This window comes from Aspergillus ibericus (genome assembly GCF_003184845.1).
Source record: "Aspergillus ibericus CBS 121593 unplaced genomic scaffold BO80scaffold_8, whole genome shotgun sequence".
Lineage (NCBI taxonomy): Eukaryota > Fungi > Ascomycota > Eurotiomycetes > Eurotiales > Aspergillaceae > Aspergillus > Aspergillus ibericus.
Genome location: NW_020292106.1, coordinates 174,765 through 199,469, shown reverse-complemented (window position 1 = coordinate 199,469; position 24,705 = coordinate 174,765). Strand labels below are relative to the sequence as shown.

General features: G+C 52.1%; 3 protein-coding genes across 3 annotated transcripts; 1 reads left to right on the top strand and 2 right to left on the bottom strand.

Moving 5' to 3' along the window:
• Nucleotides 1–2,142: 2,142 nt before the first annotated feature.
• On the bottom strand, nucleotides 2,143–4,152 carry sidI (putative long-chain-fatty-acid-CoA ligase; the record flags this gene model as incomplete). The annotated part of the gene is made up of 5 exons (XM_025717542.1): nucleotides 2,143–2,522; nucleotides 2,598–2,927; nucleotides 2,977–3,356; nucleotides 3,403–3,700; nucleotides 3,747–4,152. The coding sequence occupies 5 exons, from the start codon at nucleotides 4,150–4,152 to the stop codon at nucleotides 2,143–2,145; spliced, it is 1,794 nt and encodes a 597-aa protein (XP_025578063.1).
• Nucleotides 4,153–7,592: 3,440 nt separating this feature from the next.
• sidC (nonribosomal siderophore peptide synthase SidC) lies at nucleotides 7,593–22,249 on the top strand. The gene is made up of 2 exons (XM_025716635.1): nucleotides 7,593–8,272; nucleotides 8,324–22,249. The coding sequence occupies exons 1-2, from the start codon at nucleotides 7,742–7,744 to the stop codon at nucleotides 22,031–22,033; spliced, it is 14,241 nt and encodes a 4,746-aa protein (XP_025578062.1). The 5' UTR covers nucleotides 7,593–7,741; the 3' UTR covers nucleotides 22,034–22,249.
• Nucleotides 22,250–23,021: 772 nt separating this feature from the next.
• BO80DRAFT_268801 (uncharacterized protein) lies at nucleotides 23,022–24,474 on the bottom strand. The gene is made up of 5 exons (XM_025714813.1): nucleotides 24,153–24,474; nucleotides 24,067–24,103; nucleotides 23,948–24,015; nucleotides 23,515–23,891; nucleotides 23,022–23,461 (listed from the first exon to the last, which is right to left on the bottom strand). Exons 1-5 carry the CDS (start codon nucleotides 24,339–24,341, stop codon nucleotides 23,038–23,040), a joined length of 1,095 nt encoding a protein of 364 aa, XP_025578061.1. The 5' UTR covers nucleotides 24,342–24,474; the 3' UTR covers nucleotides 23,022–23,037.
• Between the last annotated feature and the right edge of the window lie 231 nt (nucleotides 24,475–24,705).

Genomic DNA, 24,705 nt, shown 5'->3' with positions numbered 1-24,705 from the left:
TACTCAACCCATCCCACGAACAACACCCCAACACAACCATCACCAATCAATATAACAAATCTAGTCAACATCCACCCCAACCCCCACCATCTAAATACAAAAACCGGGAAACAATTACCTAATTCCTACCTACTTACCAAGCACCAACAGATCCCTACTACATACATTCCCTACTCCGGACCTCGTACACTGTACACAGCTACTATGCATATCCTCCGTACAAGGAAAGGGAAGAAAGATCCACTCCCCTGCCGATCTTACTTATAGTATGTCCGGTATATTTCCACAGCGGATACTGATAGGTCGGACCCTGCAGCGATCAGCACGGCGTGGGAGGAGCTACTAGGGAGGTTCGTGTTGGGTTCGTGTTTGCTTTGTACTAGAGGGGGTTGGTTTTTTAGTGGATGATCGGGATTTTGAAGTTTACTTGCATGCATACATAGGAGTGGTGTTTGGTGGGGGTTTGTTCAAAGGTATCCGTTGAATGAAAGTGTTAGGTAGGTAGGAGTAAGTTGTGAATTAATAATAGCTTGGGGTTGGTGACTGTGTCTTCATCTTCATGGTACATACTAGATGGGACTAGGGAGTGAGTGAGTATGTCTATTAGCCAAGTACTCATAGCACTTAGAGACAACAGAACTAGACCTAAAACCAAGCCAAAGCAACGCTTAGCGCGCCCCGATCCAAAAATCAGTCCGAACTCAGAACCCGACAAGTCTGAAGGATTGAATGAAATGAATAATGGAAACGGAATGATGGGCCGATCCGTGGATGAGGGATCAGGAATTAGGATGGGCGTTACGAGGGGGGCTAGTATTGGCGTGTTTGGGTATGGTATTGTTTGGTTTTTACGGGGGGGCGGCGGTGTATTATGTATGGTTTGTATGGTATTCTTGGGAGGGGAGTTTTCGTTCTTTTCGAAGTACAGAGTATTCGTGTTGGGTTGGGGGGTTGTCTTGATTGTTGGGTATGTTTTCTTCTATGTGTGATGGTTCTTGTCAAGTGATTATACAGAGCCGTCGTAGTAGAGTTCGAGAGTATGGTTATGTGTGAATGGTGGCTTTGTTGCGATGCTTGCAAACAGGAGTATTCTACTATGTATATTCAGGGAGCATAAGACATGAAGACATCAAGGATAGTAGTATCTTCAAATAAGGTAATTAGTTAGCTGAATGGCATATTGATTAGATTAGACCTCCAACTATCCCATTTCTCCTCCATACCCATACTCATACCACCTACCTAGGTAGGTAGGTATGCAAATATCCTCTCAACTCCGTATATTCGTCACAACGGAGGCTGGGGCTGGAATTGTCCTGCACCTCCGGAACCCGCCACCAGACAATGCCATAGTAATGCAGTAGTGGGTCTTCATTAATTACAATTCCCAACCGTCCTAATGCCTAACCCTAGTCTGCACACACACCCGTGGGCCGTGACACCCTACCAGTGTAGACTGTAGGCAGCTGCGATTCTGTACACATCTCTTGCAATCATTCCTTATATTCATGATCTGATATAAGTAGTTCATATGTAGAATACAGGTACATCATACAACTAAGCACTCTACCAAACCACCAGTACATACAACCCCCCCTCAATGAATCCTCCTACTCCATCAGAAGAAGAATTCTTCACACCTCCCCCCCTCCATCCGAAACCGGCCCCCTGCATACTCCAAGCGCCAAACCAACGAATAAACAGAAATCAATTTGTGTGTGCGCCAAGAATCACCTAACCCAGCCTAACTCATAATGGTTTGTGTGGGGCTTTCTGAACCGAGGGACGCGTTGCGTTTGCATCTGATTAGATGATGGGATTGGATTATCTAATCTTATCTTTTTCTTAGTTTATTTAGTGTCTCAGGTTGCTGCTCGTGTCTCGTGGAGGGTGAGGGATTTTTGGGGTGGGGTAGTCTGCACTCTGTAGGTAGAGGGAAATGTTGTGCTTGTTGCTGTGCAGGATGCGTGTATGGAGTATGGAGTTTGGGTAGCTGTGGCTTCTGTGATTACTTTGTATTGCGTGGGAATGGATGGGAATGTTCCTACTGATCGCTTGAAAATCATTTTTATGTTCCAAGTAAATAAATATCAATCTAGGGTATTCACAATCTATATACAAGTCTCCATCCTCATACTCTGCTTATGCCTGTGCCTGTGCCTGCTCTTGTGTGCCCGTGGCAGCAGCACCACCAGCCCTCCGCTCCAACACCCCCGCCGCCAACTTTCGCAAATCCACCTTTCGCACCTTCCCGCTGCCCGTCACTGGCACCGTCCGATCCACGCCCTCCTCCCCAAACACAAATACATATTGCGGCGCCTTGTGTCGGCCTAGAGTTTCGCGCGTCCAGTCCCGCAGTTCCTCCACGGATGGAGCCTTCTCGTATCCTGCCGCCACGGAGATAAATGCGCCCACTACCTCGCCGTATTTTTGGTCGGGGATGCCGATCACGGAGGCAACTTCGATGGCGGGGTGAGCGGCGAGTCGTTCTTCGATTTCGAGGGGGTAGATGTTTTCGCCGCCTGTTTTACGTGTTAGTGATGAGAGGGAAAATACGGTATTGTGTTTTGCAAAAGGGGGCAAAGGAATGGGCTCACCTCGAATAATTATGTCCTTGAATCGTCCCGTGATTGAACACCGTCCCTCTGGCGTAAAGACCGCCTCGTCACCCGTCTTCAGCCACGTTATGCCCTCAGAATCTGTCGTCATCGTCTCGGCGGTTTTCTCGGGGTTGTTCCAGTATCCCTTGGTGAGTTGATAGCCTGCAATGCAGAGCTCGCCGCGCTCGCCTACAGGAACGATGTTGCCCTGCGCGTCGATGATCTTGGCTCGCGCGTGCGGCATGACCTTGCCGACGGTGGTGAGACGTGTCTCGATCGTGTCGGAGGTAACGGCGTTGAAGCAGGTAGGAGAGGCTTCGGTGAGGCCTGGATGGGTTAGTCTCCAGCGTAGAAGTAGGGTTGTGAGGGAGTGTACCGTAGCTACTGGTGTATTGGGTCATGTTGAGTTCTTCGAAAAGACGCTTCATCAGCGGACGGGGTACGGGAGCTCCGGCGATGATGCCTGTGCGGAGGTTGCTGGTGTCAAAGTTGGCTGGCTTAGGAAGGCTCAGGATCGCTTCGAACATAGTGGGAACACCGTGCAGCGCGGTACATTTCTCGTCGGAAATGGCGTGGAGAACGGCCTTGGGGTCAAAGGTTTCGCTGGGAAAGACAATCTTCGAGCCGTGGGTGACCACCGCAAGCATGCCTAGGACCAGCCCGAAGCAGTGGAAGAGAGGCGGGGGACAGCACAAGATGTCGAAAGAGGTGAGGTCCATACGGTCGCCGATAAACCGGGAGTTGTTGACCAGGTTGCTGGGTTTGTTAGTTGGTTGTAGATAGACATGGTAGGGGAGCATACTGATGGGTCAGCATGGCGGCTTTGGGGTTACCAGTCGAACCGCTGGTGAATTGAAGATTGCACACATCGTCTGGTCGCAGCTCGGCTTCGCGATCCGGCAAGGCAGAGCTAGGGAGCTTCTCTCCCCGCTGAATCACCCCCGCGTAGGTGTCAAAGTTCTGGTACTCTCCCCGCAGGATGATGATCTCCTCCAGCGCAGCCGATCTGCCGTTCTGCTTGGGCTGTGGGCCCAGTTTGACCAACACCTCCTCCAGCACATGACGACCAATCCGAGGCGTCATAAATAAAAGGCGGCAGTCTAGATAAGATCAGCATCAGCCCTACGGCATATGCAACATACTTACCAGTATGATCCAGCGCGTAGTAGAGCTCCGACGGTGTGTAGGTGTTGTTCAGCACTACCAGGATGGCTCCGACCCGGGCAGCGGCGAAGAACACGGAAATGTACTGCTCGCAATTGCCAGCCATAATACCAATACGGTCGCCCTTTTGGATTCCCATGGCCAGCATACCGCGAGCGAGCCGGTCGGCCTCCTCGCTCAGGGTGGCATAGGTCCAGCGGGCTCCGGTCCAGGGAAACACCAGGCACTCGTAGTCGCCATACTGAAGGCTCTGCAGAGTCAGCAGCTCGCCCAGCGTAATATCCAGGAGCTTAGGCTCGGTCGGGCCATAGACCACGGAGAGCGGCCGGGCCTGTTTAGGGGCTTGAAAATGGGCGAGAGTTTGCTGAAGACGCCGGAGAGTCGCCATTTTGCAGAGAGGGGAGAATGGGCCAAAAACTCGTGGGATCTTATCAGATCAGGGCCCCTGGCGCCAGACTTATATTAACGGTCGGGCCATGCCTCGGAACCCGCCCATCCGCGAGGCCAGACTGTCAATGGCTACTGCTCGTGTAGGAAGAAGAGCCATCCGTCATCCTGTGGCTCCGCCCCTTGGCCGTTTCGGCTGTCGGTACCCAATAGGGCAACTTGACTCTACCGCTGGCCGGCACCATCTCCACTCCTGCTCCCGGACCCAGTCAGAATTTTTTATCATCTGGGAACCGGGGCTGCGAGAATTATTCTTACAGAGTGTGGCAGCGACTAGAGCTTGGATTGGGGGGAATTCCCGGATTCTTGCAACTCTGTAAGCCGAGGCTGTTGGTCAGAAACCCTAAATGCTGCAGAAGATGCCAGAAAACGGTGCCGCTGGGAGCCGGATCAGATAACGCGGGTGGATTCGTTGCAGAATCTGATCCAGTCCACTGATTGCATCATCGGCCAAGGGTCGAGTCCAGAACCGGCACCATTATCAAATGGAATGCTTCGCCGTCTCCACGGGCCATGTCGGAGAAGCATGGCATGACAATTTATCATGTACACAGTATATCAGTACGGAGTACTCCGTACGATACCGTGTGTGAGGGAATCTGCACGGTCCCCGTGTATACATTTAGCCGAGCGGTCAGAACTTGCCAACCGATAACAGATTCAATTTATAAATTGAGAGCGCTGCTGTTTGTTAAGTTTTATCAAGTAGAGTTACTGTTCCACGGTCAATTCATTATTTCGCCGAGGCTCATTATGTCTGAGGCTTCGAGAATACTTACGTTTTCTCTCTGATCCAAACAAGACCCGGTGAGTATACAGACTTGAAAATATCGATTGTGCCTGGTTAGAATGAGTAGCTGGGAATTTATTAGGGGCTGCTACAGCCTTGGTGATTGCGTTCAGTAATTCTGGTGTCACGAAGGGTAAATTCCGCAAGGTGCTGATACTCTTCATTCTCCCCAATCCCACGATCTGATCCTCTGGAATGCATGACACCGTTCCCATGAACATCCTCTCTGTAGCCTGCTCTTGCTCACCAGTATTATATTGTGTATTCGCCAGAGGCCACAGAAGATGTATCCTGCATAAAGATTGCAGGTTAATATCACCCGATGTCGCATGAGTCGGCAACAGGAAGCTAATAAGGTGACGGATTATTGACAGGATGTACCCGAGAGTTTGGGTGTCAGAAGTCGTAGATCGAGATCAAATGTCGACAAGACTTAGAGAGGAGAAGGGGACTAAATTTGTCTTCATTCTGCAGCAATTCGATTTCGATGTTAGCACAGATTTAACCACCCCAAAGGTAATAGATATATTGCCTAATCTTAGAGCCCAAGGAGACCACTCACGGTATGGTGCTTTGAGGCAAGTGCAGGAAGATCGTCAGGAACCGCCCCTTTCGAAATCCTAGCACAGAAAGTCAGTCCAACTCAAATGCGGGGTGGGTCTTATCACTACCACAAGGACTTCTTTCCAATCCGATCGATGTACGATCTGCGAACCGTATTCCATGATTAGAATGTTCTTATCGATGAGCTCTTTCAAAGCTTTACTCAACATTCTGTCGTCAAGCTGCAAAGACCCGCTCACCTGGTTCCGGTAGCTGTGTCTCTGGATTGAGGTCGCTGCATTCAAATCCGTCTCCGTAATAGAGACATCGGAGGTCGCTATGACAGAAGGACGATGGAAAAACCGAGATATGGATGGGTGGAGGTGTAAGAGGTTCTTTAAATGATTTGCAGTCGATGGGTGAAGAAAGCAGAAATTTGGTGAGGTGAGGGGTTCGCTGCGTGGGATAGAGAGGGAGCGGAGAGTGAATGACAGCAGTGCGCTCAGAGACTTTCGTCTTCTTTCATTCAATGACCTACATATAATGCAGTATAACAGCAGTGGCTCAATGACATGGAATATCTAGGACATGAGCTTCTAAAGAACCTCGAGAAATAATACAGTGGTCAAGTGGTAGAAACAGGTACTGTATATGAAAATAAGGAATGTCCTCAAGCTTTAACACTTTTCAAATCGATTCTTCAAGAGCCAATGTGTTATCACTCTCGAGGATATCTACTAAAAAAAGCTTGTTTAATATTGGCAGGGAACATCGTCAATTCCAGTAGCTGATTTGCTCAAGAACTCCATCGACACTTTGATGTACTAGTATGACGCAGTGGTTTTCTATCTAGATCCGACACACAATGTTCCTATTATTTTTTAAGAAAATACAAAACATTGATTGACTGACGACAGAATGAATATATCGTACTTTGAATTCATATGATGGTCCTACAAGCGTAACCTTCATCTCTAAGGTAGAGTACCATAACAGCTTGTACAACCTGATAACTATATTTACCCGAGCCAAGCATCCTCATGCAGACAAACCGTACAACAGCACAATTATGGGTCATCGCGGAGTACTTCCGTTCCATGTGTCACTCGGAGTCGGTTGTTATTACTTTAACTCGAAAGGATCAGCTGGACCCCTATCAATAACTCAAGCTGGTCTCAGTCTCTGACAACACATCCCTAGTGTGAACGCAAGTGCCACAGCGCAGGCAGAATATTCAATGGCGCCATCAGATGGATAATCAGATACCCCTCCCTCCCCACCGTGGATCAGATAATACCCCGAACGGGCACTTAAGCCTAGATTATCAAGCCGTTCATTTATTAAAGTGGACCTGCACCTGTGGAAGCGTCGAAGCGAGGAGCTGTGCATGCAGGATGGACGATAAATGGTTCCTACAAAAACCCGCGAAGTCGTGCTCACCTCTGAAGAGCCGAGGTCAGGCAGTCTGCTAATCTGCTCGGATGCGGAGACTGACCGTGAGCCAGAACGAAAGGCACGCCGATCGAATATGCTCAATGGCCTAGCCACATCCGCCCAAAGCAGAAATGTCGGCTCCAGCCGTGCAGAGACCTGGCCGGCCGTCCGGGCCATGATTTCTGCGCAATTTGCGAGTTGCAAACGGATACATTACGTCTGTATTAGAACAAACGGGACGGGTCATGACGGTACGGATCTAATCAGATCAGCAGATGATCTAATCAGATAATCCCTGTCCGAGGATCGGAGAAATGGCAGGTCCGGCGGCCTAACCCCACTAGGCACCCGTGGCCGAGTCGCGTGTTTCCCGCGCGCACCGCCCGAAGCAATGATCATGCCCAAATCCCGCCTGCCACCCTGCACATCCCAATCCCACCGGTGGTTCGACCGCCATGGCCTTGAATCTTGTGCCCCCCCCCCCCACCCACCCCTCGGTCACCCAATGGCACCGCGTGGGACATACCCCTTGGGTCCACCGCCAATGACGATGAATGGTGGTGACCTGCAAAGTTCCTGCGTGGAAAAAGTGCCTTTGTGCGACGCTCACCATCCGTGGACTTCGTTTTATGTTCCTGCTGGTGACCGCTTCTTCATTCCTGGGAGCAGTCACTTTTCGGAGTCCTGTTGTCGAGCCAGCCGAGTTCGCTGCTGCCTCCTCTTTGCATGTGCGCGACGACCCCGCTCGTGATACACTAAAGCAATGACAGCCACATCCCCGAGAAATGAGGGGCACGAACGCTCGACAGATTCTACAAACCAGACTCCTCTTTCCAACATGAATGGCACCCACTCAGCCATGGCTGCTCCCATCCTCCCTGTTACCAAAGTCCCGGCGCTGGACACGATCGATCAATATGCCGTGGAAAAATCCGTGTGTGACGCGGTAGCGATCAGCCCATCGGTCGAGCTGGCCTGTAGCTCCGACTTCCGGGACGTCGCAAACAGTTTGATCGAAGGATACGCCCATTTTGTCTCCCGGTTTACTGGATCTGAAGATGTGGCCTTCTTCGTGTCTCGTCAGTCGAGCCTCACCAGCGAGTCCGAGCTGTTGCGCGGGGTCATTTCGGCTTCGGTCGTTGCGGGGGAAGAGGGGCAGCGCCCAACTTGCGCCATCCGCGAAGGCAGCGACCAGCACGCGGATGGTGATGAGGTACAATTCTCTCTGGATCTGGGATTGTGCGCCGATCCTGAAAATGGCGAGCAACAACCCCTGGCTGGAGTCCGAGACGGTGTAAGTCCTCCCAGTGCAGGCGCTGAGGGTAGGTGAATAACGTGCTGCTAGACTTTCACGACATTCATTCGACTGGCCACAACAAAAGACGCCCTCCAAATCCGTTTCGCCTATCCGAGACGACTGGTCCCTGAACCTGCGGTGGACCAGTTGCTCCGAACACTTGCGACACACCTGGCCGACTCCAGTCCCTCCCTTTCCGTCGAGGCCTTGTCGCCCGACCTTTCGATCCTTAATTTCCCCTCATTTATGATACCCCCGTCACGCGAACCCGAGCACAACGAATTCCCCGAGCGTCACGATTCTAAGCAATTTCTTCTTCATGCCGCTTTCGAGCGCTGGGCCCGTCGAAAGCCTAATGCCATCGCCCTTGATTTTGTTCATTCGCTGCCTTCTGCCACGGCTGCAGCCGAGCACAGCATTGTTACATATGCCGCCCTTGACCAAGCAGCCACCAATCTCGCTGTACATATCAGGACTCTCCTATCTGCAAACAATGATGCCGATTATGGGCGCATCATCCCGGTTTACATGTCTACATCCCCCGAACTCTACATCTCATACCTCGCGATTCTCAAGGCAGGTTTTGCCTTCTCTCCCATTCCCCTGGACGCTCCAGTACAGAGAGTTCGGGACATCTTGCAGGACATTGACTGTCCTATCATCCTGGGGAATACTCCTGAGCCTTTCTGGGGCGCAGATAGCGCCAATGGTGATACCGTCCCGCATATTTGGGTGAACGTTGCCGAGGTCTCCAGGTGGAAAGATTTGGCCGATGGTCTTCTGGAGCCCTCTGAGGATGAGCCTCTTGGGCAACTGAACATCCACCATGACCAAACAGCTTATCTACTCTTCACCAGCGGCTCGACTGGAAAACCGAAAGGTGTTCAAGTTAGCCACCTAGCGGTTGCCTGCTCCATCGAGTCTCATGCGACGGCCATTCCGCTTCCAGGCGAAGCAGGAGACTTTCGCTGGTTTCAATTCGCCGCTCCCACCTTTGATCCCTCGCTCATGGAAATCTTCGTCACTTTGAGTAGCGGCGCGACTCTCTGCTCTGCGGACCGAAGCCTCACGTTGACCGACCTGGAAGCCACTGTCAACGAAGCTAGAGCAACGGTGATGATGGCCACGCCTAGCTTGGCTGCGCTTCTCCGCCCGTCGCGGTTGACCACGCTCCAGTCACTCTGGACGATGGGTGAAAAGCTCAACCGGACAGTCATTGAGAATTTCTCCGCGAAGCCTCATATCAATGGAACCACTAGCAACTCCAAGCCCTCGCGAATGTTGGTCAATGCGTACGGCCCGACCGAAGGAGCAATCAACTGCACCTTTGTGGCACCATTTGACTATTCCGTCCGTGGCTCGATTATTGGCAGAGCGCTGCCAACCTGTTCAATTTTCATTTTAGACCCAAACAGCCATGATCCCAAAGTAGTTCCCGCTGGTCTTGCTGGTGAACTGGCGATCGGAGGCCCGCAGGTCAGCAAAGGCTACCTCAACCGTCCAGTAGAAACCGCCAAGTCATTCGTTCATAGCGAACAATTTGGCCGTTTGTATCGGACCGGTGACATGGCACGGATTGTCTGGGACGAGACCGGCTCCCAGGTAATTGAGTTTCTGGGTCGGATCACATCCGACCAGGTCAAGATTAGCGGTCGCCGGCTGGAATTGGGGGAAATTGAATCCGTCCTTGCGACGGTCCCCGGCGTCACCGAGGTAGTCGCCGTGGTCTCTGAACGCGACGATGTCCAGGGTAGTGAACAAATTGTCGCATGTCTAGTCGCAAGCGACAGCGATGTAGAAAGAGAGGAAATTGTTCGGGAAGCGCAGCAGAGCACCGAGCGACATCTCTCGTCTTACATGTGCCCAGCAGCTTATACTTTTTTTGATGCTCTTCCTCGGTCCAGTTCAGGGAAAGTGGATCGAAAAGCCGTTTCTGCCAAGCTGCAGCAAGGAGTTACGGATGGTGTCAGATTCTATTCTGCTCCCAACTCGAAGGCTGGAGAAACGAATGAGGTCCATGATGACTGGGAAGAACCGGCTGACGCAAGGCTGCTCTCCATCCGGCAGCTTGTGGTCAACTTAATCGCGGAGGCCACGGATGAGGATGTTTCGGCGATCAGACCCGGAGCCGACTTATATTCGCTAGGAGTGGATAGTCTCGGAGCGATGCGACTTCTGCAAAAGTTGAGAGATCATTCGATTGACGGTTTATCAGTTGGTGATGTGCTACGGTCGGGAACACTCAAAGGGTTAGTGTCTGCTGTCGCGCAGCAACGTCAAACAAACGGAACTTCGCATGTCAATGGGTTCGATGACAGCCTACAACACAAATTTGCAGCCTTCAGTGACCGAAACCATTCAGCTTGTGCGGAGAGACTGGGCATGAGCCCCGAGCAAATTCAAAGGGTACTTCCAACCACCGCAACGCAGTCCGGCCTATTGACAAGCTTTCTGCAAAGCTCGTCGGATCGGACGTTCGCAACTCGCTCATACATCTATCACTCGGTCCTGCCACTCGAACCGGAAGTCGATACTGACCGCATCAAAAAGGCATGGGAAACTGTCATTGCAAGTTACGATTCCTTTCGGACCGTTTTCTGCTGGCTTGATGATGATATGGCGCCATTTGCCCAGTGCATCCTGACTCCAGCGGCACTTTCCAGCCCTGCTTGGAACGTCTATCCCGTTCCAGAAGAGGCTTCCGAAGAAGACATTCTTCAGCGGGCCCTTCAACAAGCCGAGGAATCGATTGATCTAAGTACCCCGCCTTGGAGGCTGTCTCTGATCACGTCTTCTACTTCATCTCGGATAGTCCTGAGCATGTTCCATGGGATTTTTGATGGTGGATCGTTGCAGCTCTTGCTCGAGGATGTGTCTTCTGTGTACTCAGGGCAATCGCCAGCACAGCGCATCTCGCTTGAGCACATCGTGAAGCATCACTTCCAAGCCGATCATGCAGCAGCTGCCGGGTTCTGGCAGAAGCATCTGGAGAATTATTCTCCCGTCGTGTTCCCTTCTGTCACTTCTTACCGTCCCCCTTCGATCAAGAAGACTGGCTGTGTGGAGGTTACTGCTCGTACGAGCTACGACCGCCTGAAGAGACAGTCCAAGTCCATCGGTGCAACACCGCTTTCAGTGCTCCAGGCTGCTTGGGGGTCCGTTCTGCTGGCTTACACTGGAACCCCCGATCAAGACGTGGTTATGGGCAGTGTCGTATCGGGACGACTGGATGTGGACTCAGAAGCATGTGTTGGTCCAACCTTTACCACTGTGCCCATCAGACTTTCCCTTGGTCAGATCCAAAAAGACTCGGGAGATTCGTGGACCAACCGCTCTGTTGCGCGTCATTTGACCACGTTCAATACGGAAACCCTCGCCTATCTACAGCCTCGTCTCGGATCATTCGTCATGGCAGACGGCCGACTGCCATATGACACGCTCATCATCTATCAAGACTTCAACGCTGGCTCGATCTCGAGTGACCTTTGGAGCTCAGTCGACCACCCGGCTATGGCAAACGACTTTGCTGTGATGATCGAAATATGGCCTGGTGCTGATTCGTCTTTGACCTTCCGGGCCAGCTTTAGCGAGGCTCACCTAAATCGCAGCTCGGCCGAGCTTATGCTCGAGCAGATGTCTGAAATTGTTGCCTTTATCCTCGACCAGCCTGATGGAAACTTTCAAGATATCCCATTTTCCACGCAGACTGAAATGAAGTCATATTTCAACCCGAAGCCGTCTATTGCCCCGGAAGTACTTGAGGGGGCCCTTTTGCAGTCCCAGTTTGAAGAGCACGCAGCTTCACACCCAGACGACCCTGCCTTGATTTACAAGCATGATTTGGACGACGACAGTAACCCGCGCAATATTACATGGTCCTACGCCAAGCTCAACGCTTTAGCGGACAACCTCGCCGAGCAATTGCTTCATACTGGCGCACAACTAACAAACTCGCCGATACCGATTTGCATTGAAAAGAGTCCAGCCTTGTATGTCGCTATTCTGGGTATTCTCAAAGCCGGTGGTGCTTGGTGTCCGATCGATACGTTCTCTCCTGCACAACGTCGCCATGATCTCATCGCGCGTACTCGTTCAACGATTCTTCTAGTCTCTAGTGTGGATGGGCCACAGCCAGAAGGCTCGATTCCCGTCGGTGTCTCAGTGGTCGATGTTGACCGGTTTATTGCGGGTGAACCTAACGTGGACGGAGCGCGGAGCAGAACGAATCATAGAACTACTCCCGACGGCATGGCGTACTTGATTTGGACCAGTGGTACGACAGGAGCGCCAAAAGGTGTCCCCATCAAACATTCTTCGGCTGTTTCGAGTATGAAGTCTCTTCAGAAAGACATCCCGACTGACGTGGCCGGTAGCGTACGTTGCTTGCAGTTCTCGCAGCATACCTTTGATGTTTCGATCCAGGACATCTTCTACACCTGGGGTGTGGGAGGTGTCCTGATCTCTGCCTCGAGGGAGATCATGCTGGGTTCGTTTCCCAAGCTAGCAAATATCACAAAGGCAACGCACGCGCATTTGACCCCTGCGTTCTCTGCCGCTGTCTCCCGGAAGGCCTGCGAGACACTTCAGGTGATTACCATGATCGGTGAAAAGCTGACACAGCCCGTGGCCGACGACTGGGGTACTAATATGAGAGCATACAATACCTATGGACCTGCTGAAGTGACCGTGGTGTCGACAATAAGAGAGTTCGGAAATGAACACATCCATGTCAAGAGCGCAAACATCGGCTGGCCGATGGATACTGTGTCTGTGTTTGTTACCAAGAACCAACGCCTCGTCATGAAGAATGCCATCGGCGAGCTGGCGCTGGGCGGGCCACAACTCTCTCCGGGTTACTTGAGTCAAGAGGATGTCACCAAAGCTAAGTATGTCTGGAACGAAGAGGCGGGGCAGATGGTTTACTATACCGGAGACTTGGTTCGCATGCTTGCTGATGGCTCGCTGGAATACATTAACCGGGTTGATGACTTGGTCAAACTGGGCGGTATCAGAGTCGAGCTGAGCGAGATCAGCTTCGCACTCGACGAGTGCCACCCCTTGGTTGATAATATCGAGACGCTTATTCTCACCCGCCCAGACCGGCCCAACAAGGTCGTGGTTGCCTTCCTCTCCGCACCAAAGGTTGCAAGGACAGATGGCAGCGAGCAGCTCGTATTGCTTGATGATACGGCACTTGAAATTGCCCGTGCCGCCAGCGATAAGGCTCTAAATGCTCTACCTAGCCACATGATACCATCAGTTTATCTAGTAGTGTCGCACATTCCAAGAACAACCTCGGCCAAGACTGACCGCAGGGCACTGCAAGCTGCCTATGCTGATATGGACATTGATAGCTGGGAAAACGAGATGAACCCAGAGACCGACACGCATGTACAGGACTCTGAGGACCAGGACAACATGTCCATGGCCACGCAGGTGGTGGAGATGATTGCATCGCTGGCCAATATCTCCAAGTCAGGCATCACGAAATCCAGCCGTCTGCGGAGTCTGGGGATCGATTCAATTCGCGCAACCCGGCTCGCTTCCAGGCTCAAGGAGGCGGGCCATCAATTGTCCGTTGTCGAAGTCTTAAAGTGTGTGAGTGTTCAAGATCTTGTCAAGCTAGCCTCATCTGGGGAGGTGGAAAAGTCCACTTTTGAGACATTCAACGTCAGTGGGTTCAACGATGCCTGGCACACCGCGGCAGCAAGTAGAGTATCGGAGGATTTCGTCACTGTGCGCGCGACCACGATCCAGGAAAGTCTGCTCAGTGAGACAATGGGTACATACAACATGTACTGGAGCAACCATTTCTTTCTGCTTGACAGCTCAGTGGATGCAACGCGACTGAAGCAGGCCTGGCTTGCAACCAGCCAGAAGGTGGAGGCGTTGCGGACTGGCTTTATTCCTGTTGCTGAGGTTGACAATGGGAACACTCGGTCCCATGGAACGCTTGACTTTTCCATTTTGCAGATTATCTACAATCTGCCGGATCTGGATTGGGAATATGTCAATTGTTCCGAGCAGGATTTGGTGGAGATTCGCGATAATCGGATCGAGGAAATCATGACGAGACATCAACGGTACTACTTCAGACATCCCCCATGGGCTGTCACTGTATTCGACACAGGCGCGAGGCAGCTCATGATTCTTACCATCCACCACTCCATCCATGATGAGCCTTCACTGGGACTAATCATGGATGATGTGCGATCCGCTTATGCCTATAAACCGCCCGCGAGGCATCAACTCAGTGACGCACTCTCAATAGTCCTGCCGGCAGAGAAGAGAAGCAATGCAACCAAGAGCTTCTGGGAAGCTGAGCTCAAGGAATTCTCAGAGCTGGATGCCCCGGTTTGGCCTGATCTCACCGGAAAGAGACTGCAACCAGGAGAAGTCCCCAGGCACGAATTGATTTCGGAGGAGCTTCCGATGACAGAGCCGGTTGCAAAGCTACAATTGTTCGCATCTTACCTTGGAGTCTCATCCATCGCCTCGATCATTCGAGCTGCATGGGCCTATGTCTCGTTGGGTTACCTCGGTGTGCCAGCCACTGTTTTTGCCGAGACCCTCTCTGACAGAGTCTTGCACGCCGACCTGGAAGACTGCATCGGGCCACTCATCTCAGTGGTACCGATTCCCTTCAATCCAACAGGTACCACTCGTGAGCTTCTCGCTGAGCAGCATCGGCTTTCTGTTGAGTCCTGGAAGTACCGCCATATCCATGCTCGTGTGGTTCGAAAATGGCTCAACAGGCCCAGGGGAGAGCCCCTCTATCCAGCAGTGTTCAACTTCCATGTTGCAAATGAAGAGCCTGTGAACGTCACCGAGTCAAGCATTTGGCGTGAACTTGAAGATGAGGTCGGCCTGCATGTTGAGCACCCCATGGCCATGAACGTCTTCCAACGTACGGATGGCTCCATCGTCCTCGAGGCAACTGCAGACAGCAGCATGATGTGCCGGGCGCAGTTGTCTCTTTTCGTTCGTCAGATTGACGGTCTTATCAGTTCAATGATAGCGTCTCCGGATGAACCACTGAAAAGCCTCATCAACTGTTTCCCAGCGGCTTTGCGGTCTCTATCGAACCAGCCGGTCAGCGAGCAAGTAGCGAACTCGGTGCACATGAGTCCAACGCACTGGCTGGAGGTATACGCTGAGCAACACCCTGACTGGACGGCTGTTGAGGTGGCTAGCAGCATATCCTCGAGCGGTGTGGAAAAGGAGACCATGAGCTACGGTACCCTGAACTCTGAAGCAAATCGTGTTGCGGCCTTTTTGGCGTCTCTCGGCCATAAGAACAGGATGATTGCAGTCTGCTCGGGGCGAAACCTGCCTTCATATCCGATCATCATCGGTATCTTCAAGTCAGGGAACACGTATCTTCCAATTGAAGAGGGTCTTCCGACAGACCGCAAGACATTCCTCATTGAGGATAGTGATTGCCCTGTTGTTTTCACGGAAACAGCCTTTTCAGCCACATTTGCAAATATCCCGAACAGTTGTCGCGTGATTTGTATCGATGATCCGGAGCTTTCAACCTCCCTTGCCACAATGCCAACCGAAAACCAAGACTATCATTCTGACCCCGACGACCTGGCATATCTGCTTTTCACATCCGGCTCGACAGGTAAACCCAAGGGTGTGATGGTGACCCGAGGCAACCTTTCGGCCTTTATCGAATCCTTCGGGGAATTCACATGTGGATATGCCCCTGTTACGTACGAGTTGGGCGGCACTGGGAAATACCTTGCACAGGCTAGCCGGGCCTTTGATCCCCATCTCCTGGAAATGTTCTTCCCCTGGCGCCATGGCATGGCCACCGCGACAGCTCCTAGGATGATGATTCTGGACGATCTTGGCTTAACGCTTTCCAAATGGGACATCACACATGCAAGTTTGGTGCCATCTCTTGTGGACCAGGCAAACATTGTCCCCGAACAATGTCCCAAGTTGCGGTTCATGACTGTTGGAGGTGAAAAGATCTCACAAAAGGTGTTGGACACATGGGCAGCATCACACATGGCGCTTGTCAACGCATACGGCCCGACTGAATTGACCATTGGCTGCACCTTTGCTCGTGTTGGAAAGGACACTAACCTCCGCAACATTGGACCCCCGTTGGCCGCCTGTGTTTGTCACGTCCTTATCCCTGGTACTCTTGACTATGCTCTGAGGGGCCAGGCTGGAGAGCTGTGCTTTACTGGGGACCTTGTTGCAAGGGGATATCTTAATAGACCAGATGCAACCGGGTTCGTCATCGGACCTCATGGTGAGAAGATGTACCGTACTGGTGATATAGGACGCTTGATGCCCGACGACTCAGTCGAGTATCTCGGCCGTGCCGACGACCAAACCAAGATCCGTGGTCAACGATTAGAACTTGGAGAGGTATCCGAGGTACTTCGCTCATCGTCGACTGTCAGTATTGATGTTGTTACGACTGTTGCCAAACACCCTGGTCTTTCGAGAGTCCAGCTGATTTCTTTCATTGCGCGTTCTGAAACTCGCCAGCGTGAAAAGAGTGGGAATGTTACCTTTCTTCAATCCGACTTTGGAACATTGGGCAAGGAACTTCAAGACATTTGCAAGAGAAAGCTGCCGAGTTACATGGTGCCTGAGCTCATTCTCCCGATCACGTATATTCCTCTGGCACCAATGTCAGGCAAGGCCAGTATCAAAGAGCTGCACAGCCTCTTCGCGAGCCTTCCACTCCCTACTGTCCTTCAAGGCAACAACTCGCCAAGTAACGGTGCCACTATCAACCGGTCTTTGACTGCCGATGAGGAAGCTGCCGTGAAGGAGGTCTGCAGTGTTGTGTCGGCGGATCCCTCCATCTTTGGGCCCATGACAAATATCTTCGAGGTTGGCCTGGACAGTCTAAGTGCCATAGGACTTACGATCAAGCTCCGGAGAATTGGCTATGAAGTTACGGTCGCCATGGTCATGAGCAATCCGGTCATTGAGCAGCTGGCACGCTTGCCTAAGAGTTCCTCTTTATCGGAAACAGAGAGCATTGTCTCCAAAACACGACAGGCCTTCCATGAACTTGAGTCTCAATACCGACAACACCCCTCGTCAGGCGTCGAGCCGTCTGATGTGTCTACAGTCAGACCGTGTCTCCCGCTCCAGGAAGGTCTGGTCGCGCGCTCGATCAATAGCGAAGGGGATCAGCTCTATGTCAACCACGTTGTTCTCCAACTCGGGGCTGATGTCGATGCCGATAAGCTGAGATCCGCGTGGCAGGCTGTTGTTAATGAAAATGATATTTTGAGGACTTCGTTCGCTCCTTTGGACAAGCAGATGGTGCAGGTCGTCTTCACAGCCGACTCCCACCAGGTCCAATGGCAGGAGGAGGTATATGGTAGCTTGACTGAGTCGATCGAACTGAACAGAGCAAAGCAAGGCCAAATCTCCCAGGACATTATTTCGAGCATCTCCACGACGCCACCAGTGCGGTTCCTACTGGCCAAGTCCTCGGAAACCAAACGACCGCTTGCTCTCTTCATCGACATTCATCACGCCCTATATGATGGCGAGTCTTTCATGATGCTACTGGAGGATGTTGCAGCACACTATGCAGCTCAGCCAATTCCCCAAAGAGGGTCACCGTCGGCTTTCCTCGAGTATATATACGCTCAGGATACGGAGAAAGCCAAGCAACACTGGGTCCAATATCTGGAGGGGTGCCATCCTACGATCTTCCGTGCTGACCCCAGTGTCATGGAACTTCCGATTGCCGTACACAGGAAGCTCAGTAGCAAGCTTTCTGAGCTGGAACGCCGTTCTGCGACTCTCCAGACTACAGTACCATCCTTGGTGCAGGCAATTTTCGCACTTTTACTAGCCGATACTGTGGGTGTGGCAGATGTCACGTACGGATTGGTGCTTTCCGGTAGGGCCGTGCCGGTGCCAGGAGCATCCTCCGTGCTTCTCCCTTGCATCACTACCGTGCCCGGACGCCTTGATACCGCTGGCCTAAACACGGTTGATGATGTGGTGGAGAACGTTCAGAAGTCTACTGTGAGGTCGCTTGATTTCCAGCACACTTCCCTGAGGCATATACAGAGATGGACCAACGCAAAGACTCCTCTGTTCGACTGTCTATTCTCATACATTCGGACTACTACGCCATCAGAACACCACTTATGGCAGGAGCTTGACAGTCATATGCCTGCCGAGTATCCGCTGGCAGTCGAGGTCGAAGCCAACCATGCCACGGACACGGTTCAACTCGGCTGTTATTTCTCCTCTGCTTTTGGCTCCTCGTACAATGGAGACGACTTCCTCGAGAAAATGGATGCTGTGCTCTCGAGCGTCGTATCAGGAGAGAGCCTTTCGTTGGAGAACTTCAATGTCTCTCACTCATCGGTGCCTGACTCACCTTCTGCCGTGCAGTGGGATGACAACACATGGTCTCCCACAGAAACAACGATCCGTGATTATACAATGGCTTTCTGCGAGTTGACTTCAGCTGAGGTCACCAAGGGCGCTTCTTTCCTGAGTCTGGGCGTCGACTCGGTGACGGCGATTCAATTTGCGCGCCAATTACGCGAAGGAGGGCTTCAGGTCTCTTCTGCCGACGTCATGCGTTTCTCTTGTGTCGGTGCATTGGCTCGGCATGTGGAGCAGGCTTCAAGTCGCTCTCTCGTCAACGGAGTCGATGGGGGTGACGAGACTAGTATCAAGATTCCCGTTGACATCTATAAGGACCACGTCCGCCTTCTGGCAGAGGATGACTCGATCTCGGTGATGTTCGAGACTACGCCCCTGCAGTCCGGAATGATCACTCAGACTCTTGGTTCGTCCGGAGAGGTCTACGTTCACCCGCACCCGATTCAGCTGAAGGACTCGGTCGATACTACCCGGCTCAAGGACGCTCTTCTTAGAGTTATCGAGGCGAATGATATTCTGCGTACATCCTTCCACCAGATCGCAGAGCTTGGATCCTCTTGGATTGGTGCCGTGCATACTAATTCTTCGTTTGAATGGAAGGAGATCACGTTGCCTTCTGGCGCTGATGTGTTGTCCGAGGTCGGCTCTCTGTATACATTCAACGACGAGTCTTCATTCGAGGTTCCGCCGATTTGGTCCATTCTGGTCAACCAGCCGGAAGGCAGACTACTTGTCATTGTCCTACATCACGCTCTCTATGATGGTGCATCGATCCCCTTACTCTTCGAAGATCTGGCGGTGTGCTACGAGGGTGGCAACCCCTCGGAAAGGCCACAGTTCTCGGAAACGGTGAAGCATATCTTGAGCGGGCAGGAGGAAGCTTGCAACTTCTGGACGCAAATTCTACTCGGATACGAAGTGACTGATATACCTGAACTGCCTGAGCTTGAGTCATCCGACCGCATGTTCCTTTCTGAGCGCCGGGTGGACCTTGACTTGTCGGCCGTGGTTGAGGCTTGCAAGGCCATGGAGGTTACTGTTCAAAGCGTGTCCCTCCTGACATACGCCAAGGTGCTAGCTAGTGTGCTCGGAAAGCGAGATGTCGCCTTTGGACAAGTTCTCGCAGGCCGCTCACTGCCCGTCGCTGGTGCAGAACGAACCCTTGGTCCATTGTTCAACACCGTCGCTCAGAGAGTCACTTTCGAGCCCAAGTTCTTGAGCAACAAAGCCATGGCCCAGCGGGTGCAGCAGCTTACGATCGACTCGCAGGACTATCAGCACGCGCCGTTGCGAATTGTACAAAACTCTTTAAGGCAGGCCAACATGACCTCGTCTGGTCTCTTCGACACTCTTTTCGTTTTCCAGAAGAGTGCGGACTTTGCGGGCAGTGTCATCGAAGAGCAACAGATTTGGACGCCTTATGAAGTGGATGACTATGCGGCACAGGCCGAATACAAGCTCAACATCGAAGTCGATCATGCCCGTGACGGACTTGTCGTACGAGCCACTTGCAATGGCCGTTACATTTCCCAAGAAACGCTTGACCATCTCCTGGATCAGTATGCTACTGTTTTCCGTGACATCATCGAACATCCAACCAGATGCGCTACGGTTGTGCCCGACGGTCTTGGTGAACTCCCAGTCAAGTTGTCCGTGGAGCAGTCTCTCGATTCCGACCCCGAGGCATCCGAAGCACCTCCCCATGAAGCCATCGTCCAGTCCGTGCTGGCCGAAATTGCCGGTGTTTCTGTCGACCACATCACACCGAACACAAGCATCTTCAATATTGGCTTAGACTCCTTGTCAGCTATCCGAATCGCTTCGATCTGTCGGTCTAAGGGCTTGAGGACTGGTGTGGCCGACATTCTCCAAGGAAATACTCTGCGTGGTATCAGCCAGCGCATCCGGCCAATGTCCGAGGAGACAGTCCAACCTCCAGGCTCATTATTCCAAAAGTACGAGGAGGTAGAGAAGACCGTACTCCAGCAGCTGAACCTGAGTAGGGACTCTGTTGAGGCCATCCTACCTTGTCTAGGTGGCCAATTTCATCATCTAGTCGGCTGGCTGAAGTCTGGACGGACGCTGTTCGAACCTGCCTGGGCATACTTTTGCACCGAGCGCATCGACGGCGCGATGATGGAGGAAGCCTGGTTCCAACTCCGCCAAAGACACCCGATCCTCCGCACTTGCTTCGCAGCGACATCTTCGTCCGAAGCCGTGCAGGTCGTTCTCAAACAGGCCATGCGTGACACGAACACCTTCAAGATCATCCAGTCCTCTGCCTCCATCATCGAAACAGCTCAAGCACAGGCCAGAGAAGAGGCCCTTCGCCCATCGACCCTATTCTCCCCTCCCGTCCGACTCCGCCTTTTGAACGCCAGGGACAGAGACGGCATCCTCATCCTCATCCACCACGCCGCATACGATGCCTGGACCATGCCAATGTTTGTCACCGAGCTGGCACAACTCTACCAGCGCCAAGCTCCCGAAACCAACCCCGACTTCCCTGCGTTCGTCGACTTCTCCATGCGCTCTCTCCAGAACCTCGACGAACAGAAATACTGGTCCTCCGCTCTCAAAGCCGCCACACCGACTCTCATCCGCAACTCCCGCTCCAAATCCACCCCCACCCCAGACCAACTCTTCATCGGCGCCTGGGAAAAGGTCCAAAACCTCTCCCAACTCGAAACCAAATGCCGCTCCTCCAACCTCAGCCTGCAAACCGTCGTCCTCCTCGCCATCGCTCGCTGCATCGCCCGGCTCACCGACATCCAAAACTCAACCATGGGTCTCTACCAAACCGGCCGATCCGCCTCATTCAACAACATCGAAAGCCTCTCCGGTCCCTGCCTCAACGTAAACCCCTTCACCATCCCCAACGCCAACCCCAACTCCACCACCACTCCCACCGACCTCCTCACTCAAGCCCGCGCCATTCAATCCTCCCTCGCGGAACGCGTCTCCTACGAACAAAGCTCCCTCCGCAACGTCCTCCAATGGACCACCACCCCCGAGAAACCCCTCTTCAACACCTGGGTCAACCTCCTCTGGATGCAGACCGCCATCCCATCCCCGGCCGAGGCGGTCCCAGACCCCGACGATCTCTTCATCCCGCTGCGCATCGGTGTCCCGACGGACTTTATCCCTGCGGAACCGTTAGCGGACGCCGTCACGGCCGTGTCGGCTCTGGATACGAGCTACTTGCCTTCGGAGAATGTGTTTATTGATGTGGGACCGGACGTGAATTCGGATTCGATTGGGTTTGGAGTGCGTGTTGAGGGTGGAGTCTTGGATGAGGAGGGGGTGAATGCCCTGGTTGATGACATAGCGATGGAGATTCAGACGATTGTGGGGTTGTTGCCGTGAGAAAGGAACTAAATACGGACGATGAAATCGACCCGACAAAAGGAAGAAGATAGTAGGAAAGAAGGGTCATATAGACACGGATATAGATGTGATTTAGTGTTGATTTTGCATGTACAGTTGATTTGTTACTATGACTTGGTTGTGATTTTCTCTGTGATATTTATTGTTTGGTTTGGTTAGAGCATCGTTCTAGACTATCTATTACTTGGATCATATGATTCCATCCCGTTTTGTCGATTTAACATCCCAATCTCTTGTACCCATGGAATAGATAATAGAACTCAGAAAATACCTAGCATTTCTTAGAGTAAGGACTACTCCTAACTCTTTCCATGACATCCCACGAGACGGATTCCTGGGCTGGGGCGTGTACCACGTCCACTTATTCCAACAAACCCCCCAAGGCGAGGTCAGCATCAACATTAACGTCAAAGTCAAAAAAAGACATCAATGGAATTCTAAACTCAAACAGAATGAAGTCTAAACCTGAACACCGTTTCTGATCTCCGAATGCAGCCACCCATGCCACGAACTAGACTCTGGGGTCTTTCTACTAGGACTATGTATATTGAATCATAGCATGTTAGTTACTACTATTTATATGTAAGTGTCATGTCTTGGAATGCAAGCAAGACATCCCCACCTTCAACCCCTGGTAGAAATTACAGTGGATGGCGGTGATGTTGATCATTTGCCTTTTTAGGTAATGGGGGAGGAACAGGGGGTTGTTGGATATTTGCGGGGAAGTGGTGGTAAATCCGTCGGGTGATGTCACTTTGAATTGTCGATGTGTACTCCAGTGCCCTTCTACGCGGAGAAAGGTATCAGTATTATAGATACTCTATTGAAATGGTATTACCGTGAGGTAGGTATGTGTCTATGTATATACAGAAAGGATATAACCACCCATGAACCAAGAACGAGAGTAGAGAAGAGTAATAGTAAGAGAGACCGTCCCATAAGCACTCGCTGATATAAACAAAACAAAAAGATGAAGGAATCAATTATCGGTGCTCTTCTTCCATTTGGAAATCCTTCTGCACCTTGATGGACATTATATCGTATGGATCTTCTTCGTCACTCAGTCTTCCCTTGCCGACGCTTTCCATTTCGACATGGACGGATGTCGTCGTTAACACGGCTTCGTCCTCTCGTCGCTGCCGTCGATCGTCGCCGTTGAATTTGCTCATGATATCCGGGGCAAATCGGACCCCTTTCTTAGTGGTTTTGGTGGTCCGCTTGGGTGAATTCGCGTGGCGGTTGATGATATTCCGGAAGAGCGGTTGAAGAACGGGGAGACAAGCGCAGACAATTCCAATCGAGGGTTCGACACTGGACCAGATGAACACATTGCCCAGGTTCCACGTGGCATCGACGTCGTTGACAAAGGTGAAGTAATAGATGCGGATGGCGCTGGCGACGCAGACACTAGTTTGACAGTCAGTTGGTGCTGCGGGTGCAGGATGTGGTTGGGTTCTTACAAGCCACCGAGAAGGAAGATGCTCAGGATCTGGACCTTCTGTGCGGTTCGGAGTTTCAATCGCCAGACAAGCGGAATCGGAACGAGGAGAATGAGAAGATCGCCAGCCATGTTGACGACGGCGTGGGCGATGTAGAATGGATATATTTTATAGACGACGTGACCGCCCGCAGGGTTTTCGTACTGCGTCCAGTAGTACGAGATTGGTTTACACGCGCAAAGAAAGGCCACTGTGCAGCCAATCCAATAGCCGATGGAGAGGACGATGCAGGCCCACATGGTCCACTGCATGCCGAAAAGGCGACGATAGGAGAGGATGATGGAGATTTTGATGAGGGGCACCGTAAGGATATACAGGAGGACATTTGCGTAAAGAATCTAGTACGGTGTGAGCTTTGACAAGTTTTCAAGGTTGGCTACCGGAGGTATCTTACATGCACCATACGGACAATGTCCTCTATTGAGACAACCCAGATATGTTTGCCAAGGCCATAGCGTCCTCCTAGGGATAGGGTCAATATGATGGGTTGTCATGCAGAAAGGGGATACGAACCGGCTATCGCACAGGCCATATTGGCGGTACCTGACGACTGTGATTTGATTAGGACAATGGGCTCCGGGTGAAGGACACCAACATACCAGGGCTCCTACTATCAGCCAGTCATCGAGTCCTATTTTGGCTTGCTGGACCATCTTCCGGGAAAACAACCGGAAGCAAATGGTGATCGCGGCCAGCATGTACATCGAGATGACGACGGCATCGTTCCGCGCCGTGCTGCTTTCCTTGAGATTAATGCCCTTGGGCGGCTCACCGAAGGGACTGGACATATCCGCGACTTTTACAGACGATCGAGTCCAGGCAGAGGCATCGTGGGAGAAACGATTCCCAGGGCGGACGGCAGACTGGCTCCGGGGCCCATCGGGGTTTTGATCGATCCATTGTTTAGGGGCCAGAAGTGGGCAGGTAATATAGAGCGCGAAGGGCCGGTGCGAGGATGGTGGCTGTAGACCCTAGCGCAAGCTAGTGATGTAATCCCAACTGCGATGCTGGGGGCGATTCCTATCCTTCCACCAGCACGGCATGGATTCTAGAATCAGCACGGTTGCGTCGCCTGGCTAGGGACCCAAGCAGGATCACCGGGTTTCTCCCGGCCATGGCTAAGCAGAGTGGGGGCGCATTGGCAACGGTCTC

Bases quoted from the DNA above. Each gene is read 5' to 3' on its own strand.
- sidC (XM_025716635.1), top strand. From the start codon at position 7,742: ATGACAGCCACATCCCCGAGAAATGAGGGGCACGAACGCTCGACAGAT. The intron at 8,273-8,323 runs GTAAGTCCTCCC...ACGTGCTGCTAG, and splicing joins TGGCTGGAGTCCGAGACGGT to ACTTTCACGACATTCATTCG.
- BO80DRAFT_268801 (XM_025714813.1), bottom strand. From the start codon at position 24,341: ATGTCCAGTCCCTTCGGTGAGCCGCCCAAGGGCATTAATCTCAAGGAA. The intron at 24,016-24,066 runs GTTCGTATCCCC...CCCTATCCCTAG, and splicing joins TATGGCCTGTGCGATAGCCG to GAGGACGCTATGGCCTTGGC. The intron at 23,462-23,514 runs GTAAGAACCCAA...CTGTCAAACTAG, and splicing joins ATCTTCCTTCTCGGTGGCTT to TGTCTGCGTCGCCAGCGCCA.